Source organism: Clinocottus analis, unplaced genomic scaffold (assembly GCF_023055335.1).
Source record: "Clinocottus analis isolate CAN_PGR_092001 unplaced genomic scaffold, fCliAna1.0.p SCAF_16, whole genome shotgun sequence".
In the NCBI taxonomy this organism is placed as follows: Eukaryota; Metazoa; Chordata; class Actinopteri; order Perciformes; family Cottidae; genus Clinocottus; species Clinocottus analis.
This window is the reverse complement of record NW_027175887.1, coordinates 15,296,702-15,320,949: the sequence shown is the minus strand read 5'-3', so window position 1 is coordinate 15,320,949 and position 24,248 is coordinate 15,296,702. Positions and strand designations below refer to the sequence as shown.

The 24,248-nt window shown below is 44.9% G+C and overlaps 1 protein-coding gene across 3 annotated transcripts; it reads right to left on the bottom strand.

Moving 5' to 3' along the window:
• Positions 1-1,911: 1,911 nt before the first annotated feature.
• On the bottom strand, positions 1,912-23,388 carry ttyh3a (tweety family member 3a). Of its 3 annotated transcripts, XM_068578649.1 has the most exons (16): positions 23,079-23,388; positions 22,409-22,574; positions 18,881-19,050; positions 16,730-16,841; positions 16,377-16,597; positions 15,489-15,584; positions 14,640-14,712; positions 13,750-13,825; positions 10,781-10,836; positions 10,041-10,133; positions 9,231-9,323; positions 8,433-8,569; positions 6,959-7,132; positions 6,540-6,615; positions 5,410-5,511; positions 3,955-4,023 (listed from the first exon to the last, which is right to left on the bottom strand). In XM_068578649.1, exons 2-15 carry the CDS (start codon positions 22,532-22,534, stop codon positions 5,431-5,433), a joined length of 1,584 nt encoding a protein of 527 aa, XP_068434750.1. In that variant the 5' UTR covers positions 22,535-22,574; positions 23,079-23,388; the 3' UTR covers positions 3,955-4,023; positions 5,410-5,430. The 3 variants fall into 3 exon arrangements, with proteins under 3 accessions (XP_068434748.1, XP_068434750.1, XP_068434749.1); XM_068578647.1 differs by lacking the exon at positions 5,410-5,511 and having other exon boundaries at positions 1,912-4,023; XM_068578648.1 differs by lacking the exons at positions 3,955-4,023; positions 5,410-5,511 and adding an exon at positions 6,333-6,465.
• Between the last annotated feature and the right edge of the window lie 860 nt (positions 23,389-24,248).

The window sequence follows — 24,248 nt, the reverse complement described above, 5'->3', positions numbered from 1 at the left end:
GGGTTCCTGGGCCTCATCCATCCTGCGATACCACGGGGGTCATGTCGAACCCAGGTGCTCGTACAGAAGCAGAAGTAGAAGCAGACTTCATGGCATGCATGCATTAGTTTCTTCTCAATTTGAGACTTTGCATTGAAAAATATACAAGATTATTATTGTGAAGGATTAAACCATTTAAACACACTTGCAACATGTAGTTGGGGCTCCTTGTGAAGTTTCATGTGTTCATGTCTCACATTTCTAATAATATTGAAGTCCCAAAAAGGTCCAGAAAAACAAAAATTATACAAAAGTCCCCCCAAAAAATGCAAATTTGTGTCGCTGAGCTTTTTCCCCGCATTCCTTCCTCTCCCATCAATCATCACCCGGCCCCTGAGATGTGTCCTGTGACCCTTCTGAAGGGGGCGGGCCCTACATTGGGACCCACTGGATTAAACTACCTCTCTAAATACACAGTAGTTCAAACCCTGAGTGCATTTTTTAATCTCTAAGAGATATTTGGCGTGAACGGACTCTAGCAGAAGTCAAAAAGGTGCGTTTATGGGAAAAGGACAGCAGCGTCTCGCCGACATGATTTTGTATTTCCGTGCAGACCCGTCACGTTGAAGTGGAAGTCTCGCCTCGTGCATCTCTCTCTCTCCAGTGTCTCCTGGCCGTCCTGCAGCTGCCTGGCATGGAGGAGAAGGAGCGCCGTGGTCCGACCACCTGGCAGAGAGCCCGGCCAGACTCAGGAAGTGTCTGGTGGGTGTAGAGAGGAGGAGGGGGTGGAGGCACCACCCTCCTCCATTCAGCCCCTCACCTCAAAGCATTAGTAATGCATTCCTCCAGTCCAGCAACAAGCCGGGTAATTCAATTTCCTCGACAGTGAGACCGTGTGAATTTTCATTTGCATCTCTGGTTGTAACAAAAAAAAAAGAAAGAAAAACCTCTCCGCCTCCATTGGGCTTTGTTTGTTTACTGCTTTGTTCGTTTACTGCTTTGTTTACCTCGGCCCCCGCCCAATAAACAGCGGGGAACCCGAGGACATGATGTAATCTCGATATCCATCTTTTGAGACAAGAAAATGCCGCGAAAGATTAGAGGAAAGTGACGTAGCTAAAGGAAATAAATCTGTGTTTCTATTACAAAGTTACGTTTCGTCTGAAAACTAAAAGTTCAGCGAACGATTTATAGACAACAAATGTATGTAATATAATATGTGAAGCATCAGAAGCAGTCAGTTCAAGAGGAACTCCCTCCGCCTCTTTATAATCCAGACTTCCACACGGCGGCAGCTGGCTGGCGGCGTGAAGGAAGTTGACAAAAGCGGAGCTGACCCTCGGCCTGCTGTCGGCTCGGAGGTCACGAGCACAACGCCGCCTTTCTGCCTCTCGGAGGGATCTGCATGCAGCTCCGCCGCTGCTCAATGAAAACACCAACACGCATTCAAACCTCCAGGAGAAGTACCAGAGAGCAGTACTACCGGTACTGCCAAGTACTCTGCAGTACTTTGTCGCTCTGACATCGTTTATTCTGCCTTGTTGAATCTCTTTGCTGCCGCTTCATCTCCACGCAGCTGTCAGCGCTTCATCTCAGTGTGGATTTATACAAGTACTTTGCTCGTGGTTCTGATGATGTCACCAGTAAGTGGATCAGCGTGGTTAAACAGGATCAGGATGATCGGCTCAGGGAAGCCGGCCAGCGCCAAGTTAAAGACTCTTGCAGCATAGAAAATGTTATTAAAGAGACTTCCTGGTTCACTACAGATTATTAAACAATAAAATCCCACGACAAAAATGTTTACCGTTGAGAAATCTTTCTTGTGTCTAATTGGATCAAATCACCGGCTGTTAAAATGTAATATGTTGGATTATTTCTCGTGTGACAGAGCGGTGCTGCTACCTCGTGTCTGTGCAATGAGAGGCCGCTCACTACAGTTAAAGTTGGTTTAATTTCAAAACACAGCATTCAAGCTCAAGATAACCACAGGTTTTACATGTACACGTATCAGAGATTGCAAAAAAAAAAAAAGAGAAATGTATAAAATAAAAATAAAACAAAATGACATCTAGTGATTTTCTTTTTCCAGAAAAAAAAAACTCAAATCTATTTACCATATTCACATTAATGAAGCAACACACTGTGCTGGCAAGAGATGCTAAAAATAACAGAAAAAGCAAATCAAAAAAAGAAATATTGAAAAAAAAGTGGAATAAAGTTTTTAAGGAATTGAAAATCAAATGTAAATTTCTGCCACTTTTTTTTTTCTTTCTCCTTCACTTGTAAATGTTTATAATCTGTACAGTCGCCTCGCTTTACAAACAACAAAGAGAAAGTGACAACTACCCCAAAAAACAGTGTCAAAATGTTGTTTAAAGAGCACAAATGATTTGGAAAAAAGAGTCATTTTCTCATTTCAGTACACGAGCAACCCGGGAGCAACGTGGCCTCGAGTTAAGACATTGAAAAAGATATTCAGAGTAAAAGAGTTGCGCTTCCCTTTGTTGGCACAGTCTAATAAAACCAGCTGTTGCACCGGTCACAAAGCACATCTAAGAGAAGCGAGCAGAAGTACAGTTTGAACAGGAAGTCAGCAGCTTTACTTTGACAATATTCCAGATCACAGAGAGAGAGAGAGAGGGCGAGAGACAGAGAGAGAGAGGAGTCGTCATGATCCCTTCACAGCATCCGCTCGCTCTCGTCTACACAGTTAAAAAATGCTAAAACACATTTGTGGGACGCTGCACTGCCGACGCAAAGTGTCACATGAACCTGCGTTAAGACTCTCGTGACCAGAGTCTCTGACTCTGAGCTGCTGCATTTGGTGGCAGAGAAAATTGCCGGACCGAGTCAAGGTTATGTGTGTGTGTGTGTGTGTGTGTGTGTGTGTGTGGGGACAAGTCCCAGTTCTGTTCAGGGAGATGAGGCTTTACAACTCAACGGGAACGTGGAGAGAATAACAAGCAGTCTGGTGAAGTCTGAGCTCTGTCCTCTGGCTCACCGTCGTCTTCAAAGGGCGGGAGAGGAAAAGAAGTTCTTCCAGTCGTATGAAAACTTCTCGTCTTGGTCACACTCATTAGTTTCTTTTTTTTTTTTGGGTTAGGGGGGGGGACATCGTCACCCTGCTGAGACTCTTCTTGCCAAAATCGCTGCATTTCAAAACCCCACGCAGCTCTTCTTTGTCCTCATCAAATCCTTTAAAGAGGATGTGCCAGAATAAAGTTCACAGCATCAAGTTACAGTCTCTTGCTGAGGAATAGTGGCTCATCAATGGATATGGGGAAAAAATGCCACGAAGAAAAAAAAAATTAAATACAAAAAAATACCTGCAAGACGTGCAACACTGCAGGAAAACTGGTCCCAGACGAGAATGCAGAAACGAGATAATGTGCGTGTGAAATATACAGTATGCCGACTTTAACCGGAGAACGATGTGCGTCTCACTCGATGATCCAAACAGAGCAGACCTGCACCGTGAGATGAAGCTAAATCTGTGAGACGTCGCGCCTTCACGTCAGGTGGGAAACAGTTGGCTCCTCCCACTTCCACGTGTACGGCGTCTCGCAGTACAGTACAAAACTACATCAACCAGGAGGTGTTAGTCTACGAGCACTTCCAGAGTCCACTGCAATGTCTTGTTAGATGTCTACTGGAATAAGTTTGGAGTGTGAAAGTCAGTTCAGCTGCAGCACCGACATTGATTCCCGCGATCGTGAACTTCAGGCGGGGATAGCGGGGAAAGAAATGTGTGCGATTCATCGTTTTTTTTCTTCTTTTTCTTTTGGGGCTTCGACCAACCAGGATAAAAACGCACATTTGTAATTTTTTTCTTCCCCGTTTGAAGTCAAGTGAGACGGTGGGAGGAGTGACTGGAAAGGTGTGAGGGATACGAACAGGCCGACTGGACGCGACGCGTCAGAGACGTCAGCGCTGCAGACGGGAGGAGTCCGGTGGCGGATGCTGCTGCGCCGCCGCAGGAGGAGGAGGGGCGTTGGGGTCCGGTGGGCTGTTGGCCAGGTACTTCGCCCGCATGCTGGAGGTGTACTGCGGTTAAAAACAAAGAGACGATGACACTCGGAACAAAACGCGACTTAGAAAAGGATCAAATCGCTCCTGAACAAAAGTCCATGGAGGCTTTTTCCAACATTATATGACTCAAATTGAAAGATGCAGGTTTTTAAACCCGGAAATAAAACAGATTCAAAGCCTTCTGGTAAATAAAACATGAAAAGCAGCAGTGGAGGAACACACGAGACACACTGATTGGACTTATCAAAGCACTACAGGTCACAGATTACCTCTCAGACTAGTTCCTCCACACTGTTGGGGTCTAAAGGGACGTCAAGTGATTCATGAACAGAGAGAACATCACAGCGACACAAGGGGGCGACAAGGAGTTGTGTAAACGCATCACATTAAATTCCAGTTTAAACTATTTCCCTTTTTGCTTTTGACCTTCGTGCACATTCATAAACATTTAGGATGCACCCCATGCATGTTTTTTTGTTTTAAACACAGGCGATACAAGCACAAAGAGGCTGCATTTCAAACACGAGTGGAAACACTAAGTTGTGATCTATTTTTCTTATGTCGGAGCTATTCAGACGCAGAGTTTTTGCATCAATACGGGCTCATTAAAGCCACTACTTACCTGGGATAGTAAAGGAAAAATCTTTGGAGCTGTCAAAGTGAGTCTGGCTAAGGTTGTCTCGAAAAATCTGGTTTTGTTTAATTTCAGGCGAGAGTTTTGAGACTCAATAGCCGCCATCTGTCGGCGGTGTTCAGCTTCTGGCTGATTCTTCTAAATATCCGTCAGTCTAAATGTGTTCAGTTCAAATCAGTAACGGCAGCGACGCTCAACTGCAGAGCTCATAAATCAGCAGACAGATTTATGCAGCAGCGGTGGGTAAAATACCAGAAAATTAAAAAAAGACACCCGCTGTAAAAAAATACAAGGCCATTAAAAAAAAAACAGTGTCACCTTCAAGTGACGTTTTCTTTGTTACGCAGACACCTGATCGACTGAATCCAGACTGCGTATCAAATAAACGTGTGAAATATGTGAAGAATCAAGACCAAACAGATCCAGGTGATCAGTGAAACAGTGTAACGGCGTCATGACGTTGACCTTGACTTGACATTGACTCATAGCTTTAGGGTGAGCCTCAGGGAAGAGCTACAGCTCCACATGTTCCTCCCAGTACATCTGTGGTGCAGGGAGGAGGGGGGGGGGGGGGGGAGGACATGCAGCCCAGGGCCACGGGACACAAGAAGTCAGGTGAGACACCAGGTGGGACACTTAGCAGGAGTCAGGACATGGGGGAGGGAGGGGGGAGTGCCTGAATTGAGGGTGAGCAGAGCTGGGAGTTTGGGAGGTGGCACAGAGGAGGAGCAGGCCAGCAGGTGGAGGAGGCGGGCATGTTTTTGTACCTGTTAGCATAGCAGATGATGTTACCAAAACGATCTTGAACTCTCCGAAGGCTTTAACTGCCAGCTTTGACCGCTGTTACTGTCCGCGGCAGTCAAATACAACTGTATGGATTCGCAGACAAAAAAAATAAAAATAAAATAAAGACGACAAGAAGAGAGTATAGAGAAGAAATACACAAAGCAGCGTCTACATGGCCACGAGGGGAATGGGGGGGGGGTTCAGGTCAGGAGGGGGCAGGAGGGGATGAGTGAGGTCTGTTCCTCTTACAGGGTCAAGCAACTTCTATCAAGTCACAGTTTCAACGAGGTTCTTTCACTCCATGAAGTCCTGGGGATCAAAAACTCTCCGGCTTCATTTTATTGATGAGGTTTCAGACCATCATCATCGTGGGCAGGACTTATTTTCTTTCCCACTGGAATCAAATAAAAGACGAGAACAAAAAAACAACACAGCTATCCAATGAGAACACAGGATTCACTGTGTGAATGATCTCTCCAAACGCTGGTTCCCAAAGTGTAGTTCCTGTAGGATAGTTCCTGACCTGTGAGCAGTGCTTTGTGGTAGTTCAGCCAGAATTAGGACCGACCTGATTGGCTGTTTTAACTTGTGTTAAAAAAACAAGGAAGTACTGGGCTCTACTGGTGTTGAACCATTTCTTGATATTCATTTCACTTAAAAACAAAGGCTTCGTGTAAGTATGAAAGAGAGAGAGAGAGAGAGAGAGAGAGAAAGAGGGAGAGAGAGAGAGAGAGAGAGATGCAGTAAAAGGAGCGATGATGAGGAAACAAAGTGAGTAAAGGAGAGTAATAAAAAAACAAATTGCTGAGGGTGTCATGGCAGATAAAATGACCATCGGACACACAGATCGCTGTGGAGAAAGACGCTCTGGAGTCTTCTCGACAAAAAGAGTGAATCTTCATGATAACTGTGTGTTTTAAACACCGCCTTTATTTGTCTACTTTGTCTAATCATCACGGTTCTACAGATGCGGTGGAAACGCAATCAGGAACGAGCAAAGTTCCTAGTTTAGTCCATGATTTTAGTCGCTGGATTATCTGTGGAAAAGGGGGTTTGTGTCACTAGAGTTCTCACGTTTTAGTTTTATTCAAACAGGAAATGCGACACTTACCGAGGGCGGCGGAGACTCCTGTCCTATCAGAGGCGTGTTCTCGCAGCGAGAGTTCTGGAAGTTGGCGTTCTGAGCCCTGTTGAGTGAAACGCACGTTGAGATCAAACACTACACACGAAGTGCATAAAACCCCCCGACACACTGCTTTAAAGATTATGAAACAATATGCCGCGCACAAGCAACTCTCCATGTCAGTTTTCAGAGCATTAAAAACGCACAGAAATTGGTGGGGGATCCCCTCCCCCCCAGTTTCAGCCGACACTTGAGCTTGACTCATGAGGGAGCTTTGAGTTTCACATGCTTCACAGCTGGAGAGCAACAGCTGCATCGGCTGTCCACTGCATTGCTTCCTAAGTATCTAATATCAGCCCTGCGACCTCAGACCGGGCCTTCTGGCTCACTATCAGGCGGTGACTTACATGTACTCGGTGACGGGTGCGTTGCTGACGGTGTGGGCGGCGGCGGGGATGGAGGTCTCGCTGCCGTAGCTGCTGCCGCAGCTGTACAGGCTGGGCATGTGGACCCGGTACAGGTTGTCGTGGTTCTGCCTCCCGCCGTGGCCCAGAGACTCGTCCTCGCTGTCCTCGTCGTTCCTGCAAAACATCAAACGCGGCACTGCGGTGAAACCATCGCCGTCCACCAGAGGGAGACCCCGTCCTGTCTGACTGATAACAAAGGAGCAAGGAGGAAGAAGAAGAAGGAAAAAAAAAGCCACGCGGCCGCGTTTTGATTCACAAAAAACTGAAGAATTCTCTGCTCGCGTGAAGCAAAGACGACGCAGTTCTTCCCGCTGAGCTTAAAAGGGACTGAACGAAGACGGTTAAAAAATAGCCTGGTGTAATTGGATCAGTTTTTTTGCAGGGAAATAAAAAGCCCTCATTTAGCAGGCGGGACAATAAATGCATTTGTTGAAGTTGTCAAGATAAAAGCAGGCGCCTCCTTCGGGAGGGAGAACGTGATTCCACTCGATTCTTTGCAAACAATGAAGCCGAACAGTGTATGGATCCACCAACAATGCACTCAACATTGTCTGTGAACACAGAGCAACAGGGCCCCCGACTTCATGGAGGCTTGTCTCCCTCTAGTGTTCATCCCGCAGTTTCCTGCATAGCGAATCCACGAGTTCATTCAGTGCAGTGAAGCTCCAACAACACATGTATTTACTCAAGTGTGCATGTCAGAGAAAACAGACGAACTAATTAATATATACACTAGGTTTGCTAACCTAGCGTACTAATGGTTAATCATGTAATTCCACAAGGGGTAAAGATTAACAGGGACCACTGAGAAAACAGACCGGTGGCGTGTAAGCCTTTGTTTTATAACAGGAAGCACCAGCTGAGATCAAACTGATGACCCCCCCCTCCCCTCTCCTCGATTGTTAGCAGGGATCAGTTAGTGATGTGCTGCAGCTGAGCTGACGGCTGAGTCCAGGAGACCGCGTTCCTCTCAGCCATCCTCGCAAAACCATATCTGCTGCCGATGGGACAAAGACATCCGAATGATTTTTAACCCATCTGCTGCAGGAATAATAAAAAAGACAGCAGCCCAGGCGGTGGTTATGATAGATTTAGGCCAACTCGGCACAATTAGGGGGTGGATAACGGGGAAGCAATCTATTTGAGGAAGCAGCTGGAGCCTCTTGGACACGTCCCGGTGATAAACACAGCCTTATTTAGCCGGAATTACTTTGTCGCTCTCATGCCGCGCGAGTGCCGGAGAGGAATAGGGAGAAATGCTATGAAAGCATCATTTATTGATAGGCTTATGTTCTTAAATTATTTCGCAGTCCTGCACGCAAACGGCGCTTTTAAAAAAAGCTTTTGCACCCGCTTCCGATGCGGTTGCGAGTTGAAGGGCGGAGTGTGTGGCCGGTAGGATGTTGTCACACACCTCTTGCCGTTCCAGGTGTGAGGCACGCTGCAGACGATGGAGCTGAACATCAGAGCCGTGATGATGGAGAAGAGCACAAGGTAGATGAGGCCCTCCAGTCCGTCGTAACACACCCCCGTCATGCCCTGGACGTAGTCCTGCAAAAAAAAAGAAAAAAAAAAAGGAGAGGCACCAAATCAGTGTCTCCATTCAAACTATCAGGAAGTTTGAGAAACCCAAGAAGGAAAAAGCAAAACAAAAATCCTTTTTTTTCTTGTATTTTTGGCACGTGGATTTCAACAGTCTTTAAAATGCATCTGCTGTAATTTCTCATTTAAACTAGGTCAAACCAATGAGCTCATGGTTGGTAAAAAAAGGAAGGCAATGGATTTATCTGGGTTTGAAAAGAAGCGCTACACACAACAGTATCCCGATTGAGAACCTTCAATCTGTATGCACGGCACAGCAGAAACACATCCTGTACTCAACTGGAGACGATCTAATTTTCATGAAGTAATAAGCTTTTAGGGGGAGAGGATGTTTTAAGAGTGCTGCACTTGCACGTGTGCACTTGGATTTTGGAAGCCACAGAGAGACAATCCTCCCGAGTGTCGCAAGACGCCAAAGTACTTGTCATTCAGCGCGCTTCAGCAACGCCACGAAGCCTCGACACACACGGAGGCAAATGTTATCGATGCTGACAAGTGTAGTCGGCTGCACGAGCATGAAAGGAAACTACGAAAATGTCACAACCAGTCGGCCAGCAGGGAGCTACTCTCCAATAAAGACTGGTTTGTAAGTCTTGTCCTCCCTGCTCACCATGTGCAGGCTGCGGCAGTCCACCAGGGCGGTGAGCTGATGGAGACTGATCTCCGTGGTGTTCAGTATCCCCTGGATCTCTTCTAGATTTCCCTGGAATATAAAACAAAAAGAAAAAAAAGGCTTAACTTGAAGTCCAACTGCTTGGATGCCACGGTCAACCACAAAAAAAGAATTTAAAAAAATGTCCATAAATTAGTGTAATTCTCATTATCTGCATTTTAAAAATGCAACCGAGTGGTAGTTTGATCGCTCGTCAACGGGATAAACAGTCAAGAAAAGACGACGCAAACAAAGTAAATCTAATTCTTTATAAGTGTCCTTCACCAACATACACAGCAGCTCCAGCTTGAAAAAAAAAGCAGATTTAAATGCATGATACATTTGAATGGACTCTTCCTCCAGCCGTCTAAGAGCCTGATATGAACATTTCCACAACCTCAGCACATTTCTATGTGTGGGCATGTGAAGTGAAAATATGCCCCCTCTCTATTCCCAAAGTCAGCTCTCATTTGTGCCTCTGTCAACACAGTGTAAGGACCAGCGCGGGGACAATACCGCAGTGTTGTATTGACGAGGGCCGCTGAAAGCCTAATGCGGCTAAATGGACATAATGAGGGTCCCAGGTGGGCCGTCAGCAGATCTTTAACAGGTGCACTTCACCTCTCTGCAGGTCTGTCATTCACTGGGTTATTCGGCCATTGCAAACGGTACAATAGCACAGGACTGCTTGTGGCCTGGTGGGGGTCGGGGTGCAGCTGCTAGCCTGTAAAAAGGTGCCATGCCTGGTAAAGAGTGCAGGAAACATACCTGAGTTTGTTTATACTCTCTGGTGGCAGAGCGCAGGAGTTCAGACACGTCGTCCTGCATCTCCACTAATGCTTTGTGGCTCCCGGAGAGTTTCTGAAACAAAGTACGGAGACTGTATGTAACACATATGTGTCCATTATTTCAAATCATTAAGGGCTGTCTCTCTTTGTAGTCACGTGCACGCCGACAGCTTATAGATGTGAGCCGATGGGCTTATATCTCGCATCTATAGCTTCCTTTTCTTTAGTCGTACTAACAATAGACGGACCGGACTTCAACAGCACTCAGAAGTTGTGATTTATTCATGTAGTTTGCTGAAGCGTCCATTAAAGCAAACTAAAGATTCACAGTAAAAGTGCCATTCTTCTTCTGTAGCTTTTAACGCGCATTTTCTTCTGCTAGCGCATGTTATCTCTCTCTCACACTCACACTCACACACACACACACACACACACACACAGGAAGAGCTTCTCTTCATCAGTTTTCCTGCTGGCAGGATGGGAAGTGTTGTACTATTTTGCATGGAAAAAACAGAGGGAGTGACTCATTGTGCCCACTGGAAATCTCACCATTTGCAGATTCCTATGAATTATACAGAGGAGGTGTCTATGAAGACGCTACTGCTGAGATTTGAGTGTTATCATGACCACATTAAAGCTCTGCATACACTGTATGATGTCAACCCATTCCTGAATTTGCTCAAACACGCAGAAACAAAAGGAGTAATGTCAACAACAAACCTGCTGGAAGGGGTTCGTTCGTTCCAAATTGCAGCTAAGGTAGTGCAGCAGGATATCTGTGAATACAAAGGGACAGGAAGAGAGTATGTCAGCAGAGTCACGTAAATTCACGTTCATCCATCAACAGTCTGACCAAATAAATCGGTTGATATTAGCTTATCACAGATATATCAGCATCTGTGTTTATTCTGGCCGATAAGCAATGAGAAATTACCGCAAGTGAAACAAACAACAAGGTTTAAGGTTGCTTATAAACAGTGTCAGTCCATATACACATCGCTATCAGATGTATTTAAATGCCTGAATATGAACATAGTGCCCAAAAATATAGTATTGCTCGAGCAGTAATATCTTTGGTAATATGAGGACTTTTCATTGTTTTTAAATGTGTCATCGCCCGATGATTTTATTGACCAATTAAATTGTTCAATGGAGTTAATAATTGGCATATTAATCAATAACAAAAAACAATCATTAGATGCAGCTTTAGACGGTTTGATTATTTAAAAGAACAGACACAATATTTTAGGACTAGAATGAGCACAGTGCAAAAATGGCGTTAAATAGTGCAACCACAATCTGCACATTTATTTCAATACATTCAATCAAAGCTGCTCAGCACTCTTATCATTATTATTATTATCTCTTATTTCCCAATGTGTTGTGCCTTCTCTTCCTCGACGGCGCGATGCAAAGACATTGTATTTTGTTCTCCTGCTTGCCTTGTTGCTTCTGAAACTACGCTCCCGCTGAGCTAATCCCGAGCTCGGAGGTGAAACGTTTCCAAAAGACTGAAGTTCTCGCATTAATGGGAGTGTTTTCCCCATGACGCAGCAGCTACAGAGCACAAAGCTCCAGCAAAACATCCCTCATGATCGCTTTAATCATCTCGGGGGGTTTATTGTTCAAATTGCAACGTGACCAAACTTGTAATCTGTTCACAGTACACTGAGAAGCGCAACAGACTTATAATTGAGGTTTTTTGGACTTTCACAGGCTCATTGCAGCCCACTCCGGCTGCGAGCCCACGGCAGTGAGTAGGAGCCGATGAGAAATCCTCGCAGAGTGACTCAAAAAGCCACAGCAACGTCCACAAATACAAAAGCTGTGAGAACGCCGCCGCCTCCCTGGCACATGGCGAGCGTGACGTCCACGCTGGCCGCTGCGCCGGGAGCTCGTTTTTTTTTCCCACGCAGCCGAGTGAACTCAGGGAGAAGGATTTCCGGTACGGAGAAGTACATATCGGGCCAGCTGCGTTCACACATGCACCCACGCACACAGAAATATCAGCAGGTTTATCGGGAGAGCGTGAGCTTTGGCAATGGAAGGAGCTACGGACGCTCTTTTAGCACTTTGTCAACTGAGAGGACACACAGAAGGGATTCTTGAAGACTCAATTATGGCTTAAAATGATCAAACGGATGTACGTTTAAGGGGGCAATAAAGCGTCAGTAACAATGACTTGGACAACACGCGTCTGTTTTTACAAACAGATTGATTATCGGTGAGCCGCGGCTTCAGGCAACGGTCACAATAGCTTGTTTATTGGACAGAGATTGCACTGCACTTTATCCCGTTTATACATTTTGGCAGGAAAAGGGAGTGGAAATAGGATATTTTGTTATAAAGCAAACGTTTTACAGAGAGACTGAGCTCCTCAAAGCAAGCTTAGAATGAATAAATACATTCAAAAATTATAAATGTATCCTTTTCCTTTGATGAGATTCAGATTTGTTGCTATCATCAACATCATCGTGTTTTACACATGAAACCATCCGGCTAACACAGAAATGCTGGCTGCTACATGACAAATCGTGCAGATTAACTCTCGCTCTCCGTTTGGATCGAGACCATGTGTCCGACACAATTGTGCAACGAGGGGAAAGCAGAGGAATGTAACAATGGAGGGGAGTTGGAATGATGCATGTTGAAATAAAAAATAAAAGAGTTATCCGGGGCAGGAGAGCAATAAATCTGCTGTAATAAAAACAGACTTTGTGCTATCTGTCTGGTGTTATTTCAGGAAGGCGTGAGCTGGAAAGGGAAAATAAACAACTGAGCAAGACGTTCCCTTTCAAAAGTAATCCACGTGTAAAGGAAATTAATATCTTAGGGTTTGTGATCTTTATGCAATGCCGTCTTTGTGTGCACATGAGAGATAGACTCGATTCAAAATCTAAAAAGATGTCTTTCTACGGCTGAGTAGTGATGTGTTAAAGGGGTAAAAATAGAAGAGAAAACCCCCCCGTTCTGCACGAATCAGCCCTGCAGCCAAACACAGCTTCAGATCTGCTGCATAATACAGTTCAGTGCAAAGAGGAAGTTGGTGCTTAACGCAACATTTACAGCTCTGGTTTTTCCGGCCTGATTAACCAAAAGCTTGATTTGTGCATTCAGCAAGTGCCATATTTAAGAAGAAGAGCGGAAAAAGACACATTTTGAAGCAGGAAGTCCTCTGAGCAGCGTCTTCACATGTTTTTTCTTTCTTCTAAAGGCTGAGAAGGGATGTAGGAAACATATTGTGTCTCTGATCCTCTTCTGCACTGCTCTTATCTCCCCCATACACACACACACACACACACACACACACACACACACACACACACGCTATTTTTTCCCCTTCCACGCTTCCCATCATGGGACAAATTGGGCAATTACAAAGCGGAGATGTATGAGAGGCTTCTGTACTGCAGCTCATTGCCCCTCTCGGCCCTGCCGCAGATGTGGAAGTCATTTATAGACACTTTTTATGGGCCATGGAGAAGACCGAGCCCCACTGCTCAGAACAATGCCGCCTCACTGCTGCATGATAATCAGAGCATTGAGACCAGGAAGGGGGAGGGGATTAAACAACTCCGGCTAAAGTGTCCTCTTCAGTGTCAGATGACTCATGTGTTTACCGTTTCAAAAGAGCCGTCAGAGTGAATGAGAAACAGACCCGTTGCACCATACGAGTGCGTTATTCATACCTCGATTGATGACGCCATACTTGTCTGCCACTTGGATGACATACTTGTCGGGAGCAACACATAAGTCACTGGAGGCCTAGAGAGAAAAAAAGGAAAAACATTAAAAACTACTGTCATGATGGATGGAAGACGGGAGCGATTGATTGTAGCTGTAACAACATGTTTAACAGCGTGACAGGACGACTCCTTCCCAGCTGAGGGCCAAGCATCAATAAGGTTGTTTCTGTCCTCCACACAACAGCCAAATTAGCTGCTCTGGTCTCGTGTGAACAATGTCTGCGATACCATGAAGGCAATGATAATCTTTTTGCCCGTGAGCACAAGCATCTGTGTAAAACTCAAGAGTGATGAGGTGTAAAACCCTGCAACGATTCCACTCAAAAATGGGTTTTTGCTTTGTCACCTCGATTTAGAGGGTTAATGTGAAGGATGACTTATGTGCAGAGTATGCACCTTACACACAAATGTGACAGGGAAACCTGAAACCTGCCGTGCACATAGCCTCACAGACTTTTCAGAGACGTAGGGGACAAAATGGAAAACATTTACATATTTATAGATTCTGGGTTTTTCAATGAGAGAGAAAGAGTGGGACAACACATCTGATGATTTGTAAATGTTTTTGAATACGTCTATGGGGTCTTTAAGATTGTGCTTCTTGCGAGGCTACTGTATGGCATTGCATTGCATCATACAGGTGTTTCTATTTATCTGTCACCCCCGTGTTCAACCCTCCGGATTAAGCAAAATAAAATGTCCCTCTGAGGCTAAATTCGTCAGACCTTGGCTGAGCACCAAAAAAAAAAAAAAAATCGTGTTCCCCAATTATACATAATGAACTGTGCAGCTCTACCCTGAAAACAGGATCACGCTCTGGTGGAGACACTTACCGCTGAGACGGCCAATTCCAGCCCCAGGGAGACCCAGCTGATCACCAGAGCGACAACACCAAACAAGCACACCCTGGGGAGAGAGAGGAGGAGGTGAGGAGTTTAAGTACCTTCAACCTGCAGTGTCATGGCAATACTATTCATCTGCGCTGTGCGGCAGGAGATATTTTTAAGCCAATTACGTCGGCCCTTAAGTACGCGTCGAGCGCTCTCGTGCATCACACCGGGCCGGCTTTCTTCTGAAGGCACAACGCTAATCTCATCTCCAAACACGGGGCGGACTTTGTGTACGTTTAAGTTGAACTACGGTCAAGAAGTAAAGTAGAACTCGGGAGGCATGTTAAGAGATTATTTTAATTATTAAATGCGGCTTTCAAAAATAATTATTGCAATGAAGCAATTTTACTGACTCATTTAACAAACTGTGTGCAAATGAATTGCTTGATTACCTTTTTTTGCCATTAAAAAAGGGAAAGACTGGGCGGTATAAGTGGTCTCCTTTTCTATGGCAGACTTTACAGTAATATTTTGAATGTCTATAAAATGCAAATAGCCTTTTTAATAGCCGCTGTATTGAATATAAAACAGTTACCAACAAATAGAAAGGCAACGCTGCAGATTTAGTCACTAAGTGTCATTAGCAATCGCCTTAATACTGAGGATATCATGGTCATGATGCGAAATGAATTGTGACCGGGCGGATATTTCACAGGGCATAAACTCACCCACGACTAAATTACAATGACAAGGTGGGCTCACTCGGTCGAAGGCTTCATGTCCATTCAATATCGCTTATTCTGTGACAAGAGCTAGAAGAATCTCTCTCTGCGACCCCGTGACGAGACTCACCCTATGAGCGTTGCCTTGGAGTTGCGTATGAGGCCAAACAGCACCAGGAGGCAGATGAGGACGTCGAACAGTAGCAGGCCTATGTAGCCCAGCCACCTGTGAGGACACATGTCGTGAACAAGAGCAGCACAGCTAACAGCAACAACAAATAGAGCGCAATCTCTCCAGAGCAAGCGCAAGCATTCAATCTCTCAGCTCATAAAAGAAAGATTCTTATTTAATAAGCAATTAACGAGACAAGAGAAGGATGCAAAAGAGATTATTCCAAGAGACCCCTTCCACAATGACTCTTTTATATTGTTATTATGAAAAATATAATTACTGTTATCTGAAAATCATTGCAACCACTCATTTAGCATTTTAAATAAATATAGCTTGTATAATTTCTGCTTTAAATCATGTTGTGACACATGAAAAACATAAACCATTGGGTAAGCCTTGCATAATAATACTTGTAGGCATGAAGAACTGGACACAACCCAGAGGGATTACAACTCTTCTTTCTTTTTCTACCAATCATAATGCAGGTTCGTGGCTCTTGGTAAGTCAGTCGTCTAATGAGATGCTGAATAACTACAACTCAGTCCTTGTTGTCTTAAGTCACATCTGCTTCCCAATTCACACTCTAGAAATGTTCATTCAAAAGCGTATCCAACAGAGCGGCCTCAGCCAACATCCCTGCCGGGAAAGAAACCGGGGAAGCTATGAAGAAATGCCGCTTCATACAGAAATGCAGCACATGCATCCCCGGCCTGTAGTCTGCGTCGCTCACTGCTGCTGCCACTCCTTACTTTGCAGCATCGGACCGGAGCTGAATATGTAACGTGTTGCATTATGGCGCTCTTTTGTTTGAACGACTGCTTTGACTGCATCCAATCGCAGTCTTACCTGTACCAGTCGAACAGCTCGATCTTGTCGGCCAGCTCCTCCAGGGAGATGTTGGCGTTCTTCCAGAAGGGGATGTCCCCCATCTGTTTCACCAGCTCGTCCAGCTGGCCCTGCAGCTTTTGGATGATGGACAGGTAGTCCGCGTGCTGCGCATACTGGCCCTCGAGCTGCTGCAGATTGTTTTCTACCGTCTGGTTCAGTGAGGATGTGCCGTCATACACCTACAGCCGGCACGAGGACAAACAAGGTCACGAAGGAAGGAAAAATGGGATTCGGCTCTGCCGGTCGGGGAGGGTGGGGTGGGCGATGAATTATTAAACACGTTGGTATAATTTGCACCATCAAAGCCTTACCAGCTTCTCTACTCCAGTGATTGTGCGGTTGGCGTGGCGCAGGGAATACGTCAGCCGATTCACTCCATCGCAAGTCTCGCCGTTCCCATAGAAACCCACAGCAATGCCAGCGCTGAGGGGGAGACAAAAGGAAAAAAGGGGGGCGGGAGGGGGGAAGACGAGGGAGGAGGAGGGATTAGCCAAAAGAGACACAGAGAGGAGACAGAGAGGAGAGCGAGGCCCGGGAGAGAGAGGCGTGTGAACTCCACTTTAACCCTGTCGGTCCAGACCCCGGTCAACAGGCTCCTTTCAGCTCCAGCAGAAAGACCCCATACAGAACCATGGAAACACACAGGAATGGACCAGCTATGCCCCCCTACCCTCCACCCTCCCCCACCCCAAAGCCACACTACGGCTGACAAAGGCTGTACTGAGGCAGGAGATCAGCTCTCGTTAGCACAGACGAGCCTCAGGTGGCAGAAGAAGAAGAAGGAAAAAAAACAGTTCCGGCGAATGCATGGGAAACTGTTTCTATCGGCACGTCGTCGAAAATAAATCAAATATTCCGACAATGCATTTGTGTGTACTTTGCGATCCTCTTTGATATACATTAGAGAGGATAAGCTTCTCACAGTGAGATTGCTTTGTGTATTATAAATCCAAACACTCTGATCCCTGAGAGGCAATTTGAAGCAGGAGTCGATAGCTCGTCGTGTTGGTCTTTGCTAAACCTCATCCTGTGCTGGCGTGAGTTTAATCAAGAGTCATGATGATGATGATGATGATGACAAACAAATCACTCAAAAGCTAAAGTCAGGCCAAGTTGAAGCCCTCGGTGAATCAATGGGTTTCCCCCCCGCTGCCTGGAGGGCTGCTAATCTCTTCCTCTCACACTCCGCAGTGTGGAAAAGGTGAACAGGAGCGATCGTCGCAGCAAGAAAAAAAAACAACCATAAAACCAACTCCCGGCTTTGATGATTTGAATGTTGTTTGTGTGTCGGTGTTGTGGTTTGTGCAATGACGCAAAGCACGGACTCCCTCAAAAGAACAAAAGCAAAACAAAGAAACGTATGACCTCCCCAAAACGGTCCTTCCTGTTTTCACTAAAAACACATTAAGCGTCACGCACACACACACGTGCACACACACACACACACACACACACACACACACACACACACTATGATTGTAATGCAGTTGTTGTACTCATCGGGTCCCCGAGCTCTTTGTGCTGCTCTGAATCAACCGAGATGGCTCTCAAGTCGCCCATCGGCAGGAAGAGGTTCAGTTCTCACACCAACCCACTTCAGAAATAAAACATAACGAAACGTAAAAATTAAGCCAATGTACGTTTACAGTAATGCTGGGGTCTTTTGTGCTTTAAGTGTGCACACATACAAACGTAATTTCCCACAGCACCACTGTACAGTCCCGACAGGACTACTACCCCAAAATTGAAATGTATTCAGCAGTTTTCATTAATAATTTAAAATAACTTTATAACTTATTAATGCAATTTTGTGGCTGTCAGTCTAGGTGTACGTCTCGCCTTAGTTAAGTAGTTTGGGGGTAATTAAGTCCTTTTGGTTTCAGCTATTTTATAGAAAAGTGATTTAATTTGAGCATAGCAAAATTTGAATGTGGCGAATTATAAAGTGTATTTTTCTTTTGTCGGCTATTTTATGTGGAGATTCTGAGCGGCTGAACAACAATTCAAACCTCTGCTGTTAGTTGGTTCTGTGTCTTCATGATAAGGAGGAACAGGATAGTTCAGGATAGTTTTTGCATCTCCAAATATCTGTCGCTCTCCGTCGTGTTTAGGGCTTTGCAAGATTTACATATCCAGCTGAGATTGGTCAGTTGTGGACTGGTGTCCGGTCTCTTCCTGTATCTTTGTCCCTGGGTGTGTGAATGCAAAGTGCCGAGCATCGACGATACAACTGGTGATTGCATGTTAAAGACAATTCACTCCTGAGATATAGACACCAAGCAGAAATGTGCAGCAGGACACGTCAGGTGACCTACAGCAAGAATATTGTGTCTTGCTCTCCTGTCTTGCCGTATTGTGAACACACAAAGGTCGTCAAATATATAAGTTTTACAGAAAGCAATCATTAACCCGTCGTTAAATCTGGCGCAGGGAATCCGAAAACACGGGGACTGAATCCTCACCTGCAGACGAGCGTTGCGATGATGACGCACCACGCGGTGCAGCAGCAGTCGGCGCTGGGCCGGTCCTCAGATTTGCTCCGCCGGCAGCACAGGCAGATGGAGTAGACGAACAGGACCAGGAGGTTCAGGGCCAGACAGGCCAGCGCCACACCTCCAACGAGCATGAGCCACTGGTGGACAGAGGGACGCGGTTATGGAAACTTCATAGCTGATAGCACTTTAGCATCAATAACAGTGGGTGATAATGGACTTCCAAAGTGCCCCGCAGAGAAACACCACAAAGCAGTCTTGAAGAAGGGCACAGAGCTCCACATGCACTGCAAGATCTATCATATTTTAGCTTTAAGAAATATATTAATCATCGTCCTCTGTGTCCTATAGGGCAAGTGTTGTGTAGTGGAGCATGCATCAGGTACTTGATGAGGAACAGAACAACCCGCTCATTTAGGCACAATACATGCGCCACTAAATGTGTGAAAGAAAATAAATACAAAAGCCCTCTGAAGTGATATCGCATTCAAGTATTTCGTGAGTAATACCGGCTTTATATTACAAGTGTGAACACGTTACACTGGCAGCGTTTCAAAGCCAGCAGCGGAGCACTATACTGTACTATCACGGTGAAACCTCTCGGCCGACAGCACCACTTCATTATGTAGGTCAGACACAGGGCCTCCGTGTTCACTGTACACTCCTGAGGACTCACGGCCCGCGCTGATTTCCACCCTGCCACTTTTGTTTAGTAAAAATCCAGGCTTGATCTATTTGTTCACTCTCCTCAACGGTGCCTCACAGCGAGCGACTCGCCCCGACTGGAGACCGGATTCGTGGCAGTAAGTGGGCTCGATCTTGGAACAACTGCCGGCTCAAAGCGCAGTCTTGGCAATGTAATATGTGGCGAGAATATTCCTTTGAACCAAGCCTGTGTCGTGTTGACTGTGATACTGTGAATAAATGACAGACTGAGGAATCACATTCACAAATACGATTGAAAGACTTCCTTTTGTTGCTCTGCACAGTTCAACCAGACAAAGCTCATAGAGTGCAAACAGCAAGCCATTAGTAGGGCTGAGCCAAACATAAATATGATATTGATATCTTTATATGGGACTACATATTGTCTAAGACTTTGGATATTGTAATATGGCATAAGTGTTGTCTGGTTTTAAAGGCTGCATTTCAGTCCAGCGATGTTATTTTCCGCACTGACTCTTTTTGCCGCTCTATCATTGGCCTTTACACGCTCATTATATCCACATTACTGATGATTACTTATCACAAATCACATTATTTAAATATATTGTGAAAGCATCAATAATAAACTCTGCTATATCGTCGCGATATCGAGGTTTTTGGACTAAAATATGGTGCTTGATTGATTTTCTACACATCGTCAATCCCTATTCAGGAGTTAAAACTATAAAATCGTACCACTTTTGGTGCTTTGCCTCCATGTCGTCTGTGCACGGGCACAATGCGTATTCATGATGTAGTCGTATATCGAGCACCATGGATAGCTGACAAGCCAAGACTTGTGCTGAAGTTGAGAGCGTTGCATTGACAATAATTAGCCACCCGTCATCACAGTGTGATAATAATTGCAGTGAAGCGCGCAAGTCTAATGATGGCCGCTTATGTTTTGTTCTTGTTGAGATAAGAGAGTGAAGGCAGGGATGTAATGTGCTCCAACACCTGTATTACCTGCATTTTTATCAAAACATGCATTATGTTTCCACTGAACATCCTTTAAATAGAGATGCTGTACTTCAAGCTGGACACAGCGAGTGCCAAACAGCTGCAGCCGTTATCCAGCTAAGAAGTCCTTCCTGTATCCTACCAGGAAAAAGGCTCCCGATTATACTTCGGAGAGCCGGACAAATATGTACAATGACGTCGTAAAATTATGACCATTTCAAGTGAATGCACTCCGGGGACACCTCTGGTAAACAATGCTTTCATTTTGTATGTGATAGATCATCCTTTCCACTAATGTACAAATCAACTAAAAAAACCTGACAGAAAATGTCTGACAGCTACACAAGTTAATCAAGTTAACAGGGATGTATATCATTTCCCACCTCAGATTACTTTCATTGTTCAAACATTAAAGCCCGAACAAGCTTCAACCCATCCCCGGTGCTGACGCTGATGCATGTCTGCAACACGTCTTCCCGTTTCTCTGGAGCGATGATTCACTTCTGCATTTCATGAATCATACCGGCACTGTAAAATGGACACACCATTCTCTTACGTCTTCCACCCATGTCTGCCAATTCGTGTTATAAATCACTCCGTCACTTGTTATTCCCTGTCCTCAGTAGTTGCTGAAACTATAATGCCACACACTCAATAACCTCAGTCTCTCAGAGCCTTTTAAAAACCCACAGCGCCACATAAGCTTTGGTAATGATGTACTCCGAAAAAGGAACAGCATAAACAAAGTCTGTGAATAAACACATTAAAGACAACTGTAATTGCTTCAGGGCCAAATGATGTTGGTACATTTAACTCTTCATCACGCCCATGACAAGTTAAACATCCTCCCATCCTGCCAGACAGCAGATTAAACTTTGTTGAACGGCTGAATCAACAGCTTCCACAGAATTTCTCAGGGAGGATTTGCAGGATTTCTTTGTTGAATGTTCAACTAAAAGGGTTAATCTGAAGTTAATGGCGTGCAATCTGACACAATCAGTGATTCTTTTTTTCCTCGTTTTCAAGCAGAAGTTATATACATGGAGTCATTTCACTGGATCCTGTGGGTCAAAGCTAATTTGTGTCTTTGTCAATCACTGTTTTGAGAAGCATAACTTGCGCAGCATATGAGACGTAGCAGAAGCCAACGACATCCACAGACACGACAATATGCTAAACACCTGCTGAAACTACATCTTTAATAAAAAAAAAGTATCACTTGACCTACATTGAGAGAGTCTCTTTAATATTAAACTTGTGAACTAATGCCATGCTGCTCTCCCCTCCCCCAGTCTTAGCTGCTCATCAGGCTCTACAGCCTCTACAGGCTCTACTTCTTACGGACCTTCGCTCCCACAAACCTCTTTAATCCACACATGTAGAGTAGTTAAGGTTTTCTGCAAAGCTACTTCAGAGCCCACATGGCCCATATATGATATAACAAACACAGGTTATAATTATATATTGATTAAATAAAAAAGTATATGGCCGTATAGGTCAATTTAGGTGGCTTGGATCACACTATAGATGCCAGCTGGTGGATATCTGTCAAAGGTCAAGACAGAAGGATAGAACAGCTACACACAGATGGTGACATGGATCAAAAGGTGAACAGGTGCTAACAAGTCATCTGTCTCCGAGAATGAGAACCGCTGATGCATTTTACTTCAACGTAAAGCTGCAGACTTACACGGTCACATTCTCCTTATTGTCCTGCTCCACAATGTGGAGGACACATTCATCTTAAATACTGAACACTGGAATAAAACATGTGTTGTAAGCATCTTAGTTTGAAAGGCAAAGGGGGTGAGAGAGGTTGCGGCTGTTGTTTACCTGTAGATATGTGTAATCATCTGGCTGGAATTCACTGCTCGATGGCTCGAACATTAGGCTGTAATGAGGAAGTCTGTTCAGGACTGTAGCCCACCATGGTGGAGAGTAGCTCACCACGGCTGCCATGGCGAGCACTCGTCAACGGGACACACTCCTCACCGAAAAGCTGCAAAACACAGAGGAGACTCCACTTCACACAGTCTGTCTGTTTCCGGGAGGAAAACAACAAAACAGGAGCCGCTCATCTAGCGTTAGGTTGGTTAATGCGAGAAAGAAAGTTAGAGTGCTAGCTTTAGGTTAAACACAGTTGAATAACATACATATAATTGTTTGAATAAATGAACAAATACGTTAAAAACTGCCCATATTTGACTATAATATATTATATCAATCACAAGTACGACCAGGACCACAAATCATTGACTTCACCAACGGTGACGTCACTTGCGGTTGGTTAACCTGGTAAGCTAGCTAACACTAACTAGTAGCTAGCGCTAGCTTTAACGTTAACCCCGGGCGACCAGAAGCTATTTATCTCGTTAACAATTCAATTTAAGTTAAGGTTGTGTCGCTGACATGAATCCCGTTAGATTCACGAATTTAGTGACCCTTTAAAAAATAAAAAATAAAGGTTTAAATAGCCCGTTTTAAAAAAATAAGCGAGTTATACCCGTAATGTAGCGAGCTAACGTTTAGCTGCCCGTTAGTTCAATCCACTGAGACTCGAATAACAACGAGAAGTCTCTTTTGTTCCGCTTGTCATTCTGCTCCGTGGTTGATTACATCCGGTTGTGTTCAGTCGGCGTTTCCTCGGTTCCTCTCTTGCCGTTTTATTCCACTTCCTCCGATCAGACAAGCGCATCCGAGAGAAACCGAGAGGAGACTGGAGCCGACACGGCGGACGACTGTGTTCGCGACATCCACCCGGCTGGCGGTCTCCCCGGCCCGACCCGCACTCAGCCCTCCTTACCGGCACAGAAAGTGACCCAGCAGCGCCACCTAGAGTCGCGCCCCGGAGTCGCGCTCATGATCGGTTCAAGGAGCGTCGGAAATATGATAACTATTTATTTCGATTCTAATTATGATGTATAGCCCGAAATCACAAATTAATTAGAGGACTTTAAAATATGTACACATACCACATCCTCTGTCCTGTGACTCACACACCGAAAAAGGACCCCCCTCTAAAAAACAACAACAACCCAACAACAACTTTAAAGTGGATTCAAAGGGAATACACATTCGGAAGAGCGACAGAGAATCACTCTTCCGGAATGTAAAGAAGTACAGTAGATGCCATGTGTACAAAATACACAACATAACAGAGTTACAACGCATTCAATGCATACGACAACCACTTAAAGACAGCTGTGATTTCTTACACAAGGCATCATCTCTCACCCAAATGATTGAAGTAATGTCTACATAAAAAAAAACACAATAGGTACATTTAAATGCCTGGATGTATACTGTATCGCTGTGCCATTTGATTTCATATCTGCGAATACTCGTGGCATTTAATTATCGAGCGAGTCGTCTTTTGGACATTAAAATCACAGAAGCTGAAACACACGAGGAGCATTTGAAAGCAACGTTAGTTATTCGGCTGCGTTTGAAGGAATGTCGAATATTAAATTAAACCAAATGAATGTGCAAAAGTGAAACAAGGAAACAGAGAAGTCTTAATAAAGCATTTCTCGGATTGGTTGGTGATATGCAGACTGCGTGAACGCAACAGCTGATTGAGCTGCTTCGACACAAACTCACGCACCAGCGCTTCTCCACTCCTTAAAATCACGTAAACGTTTATCACGTAAACGTTTAGATTGCTGCAGGACTT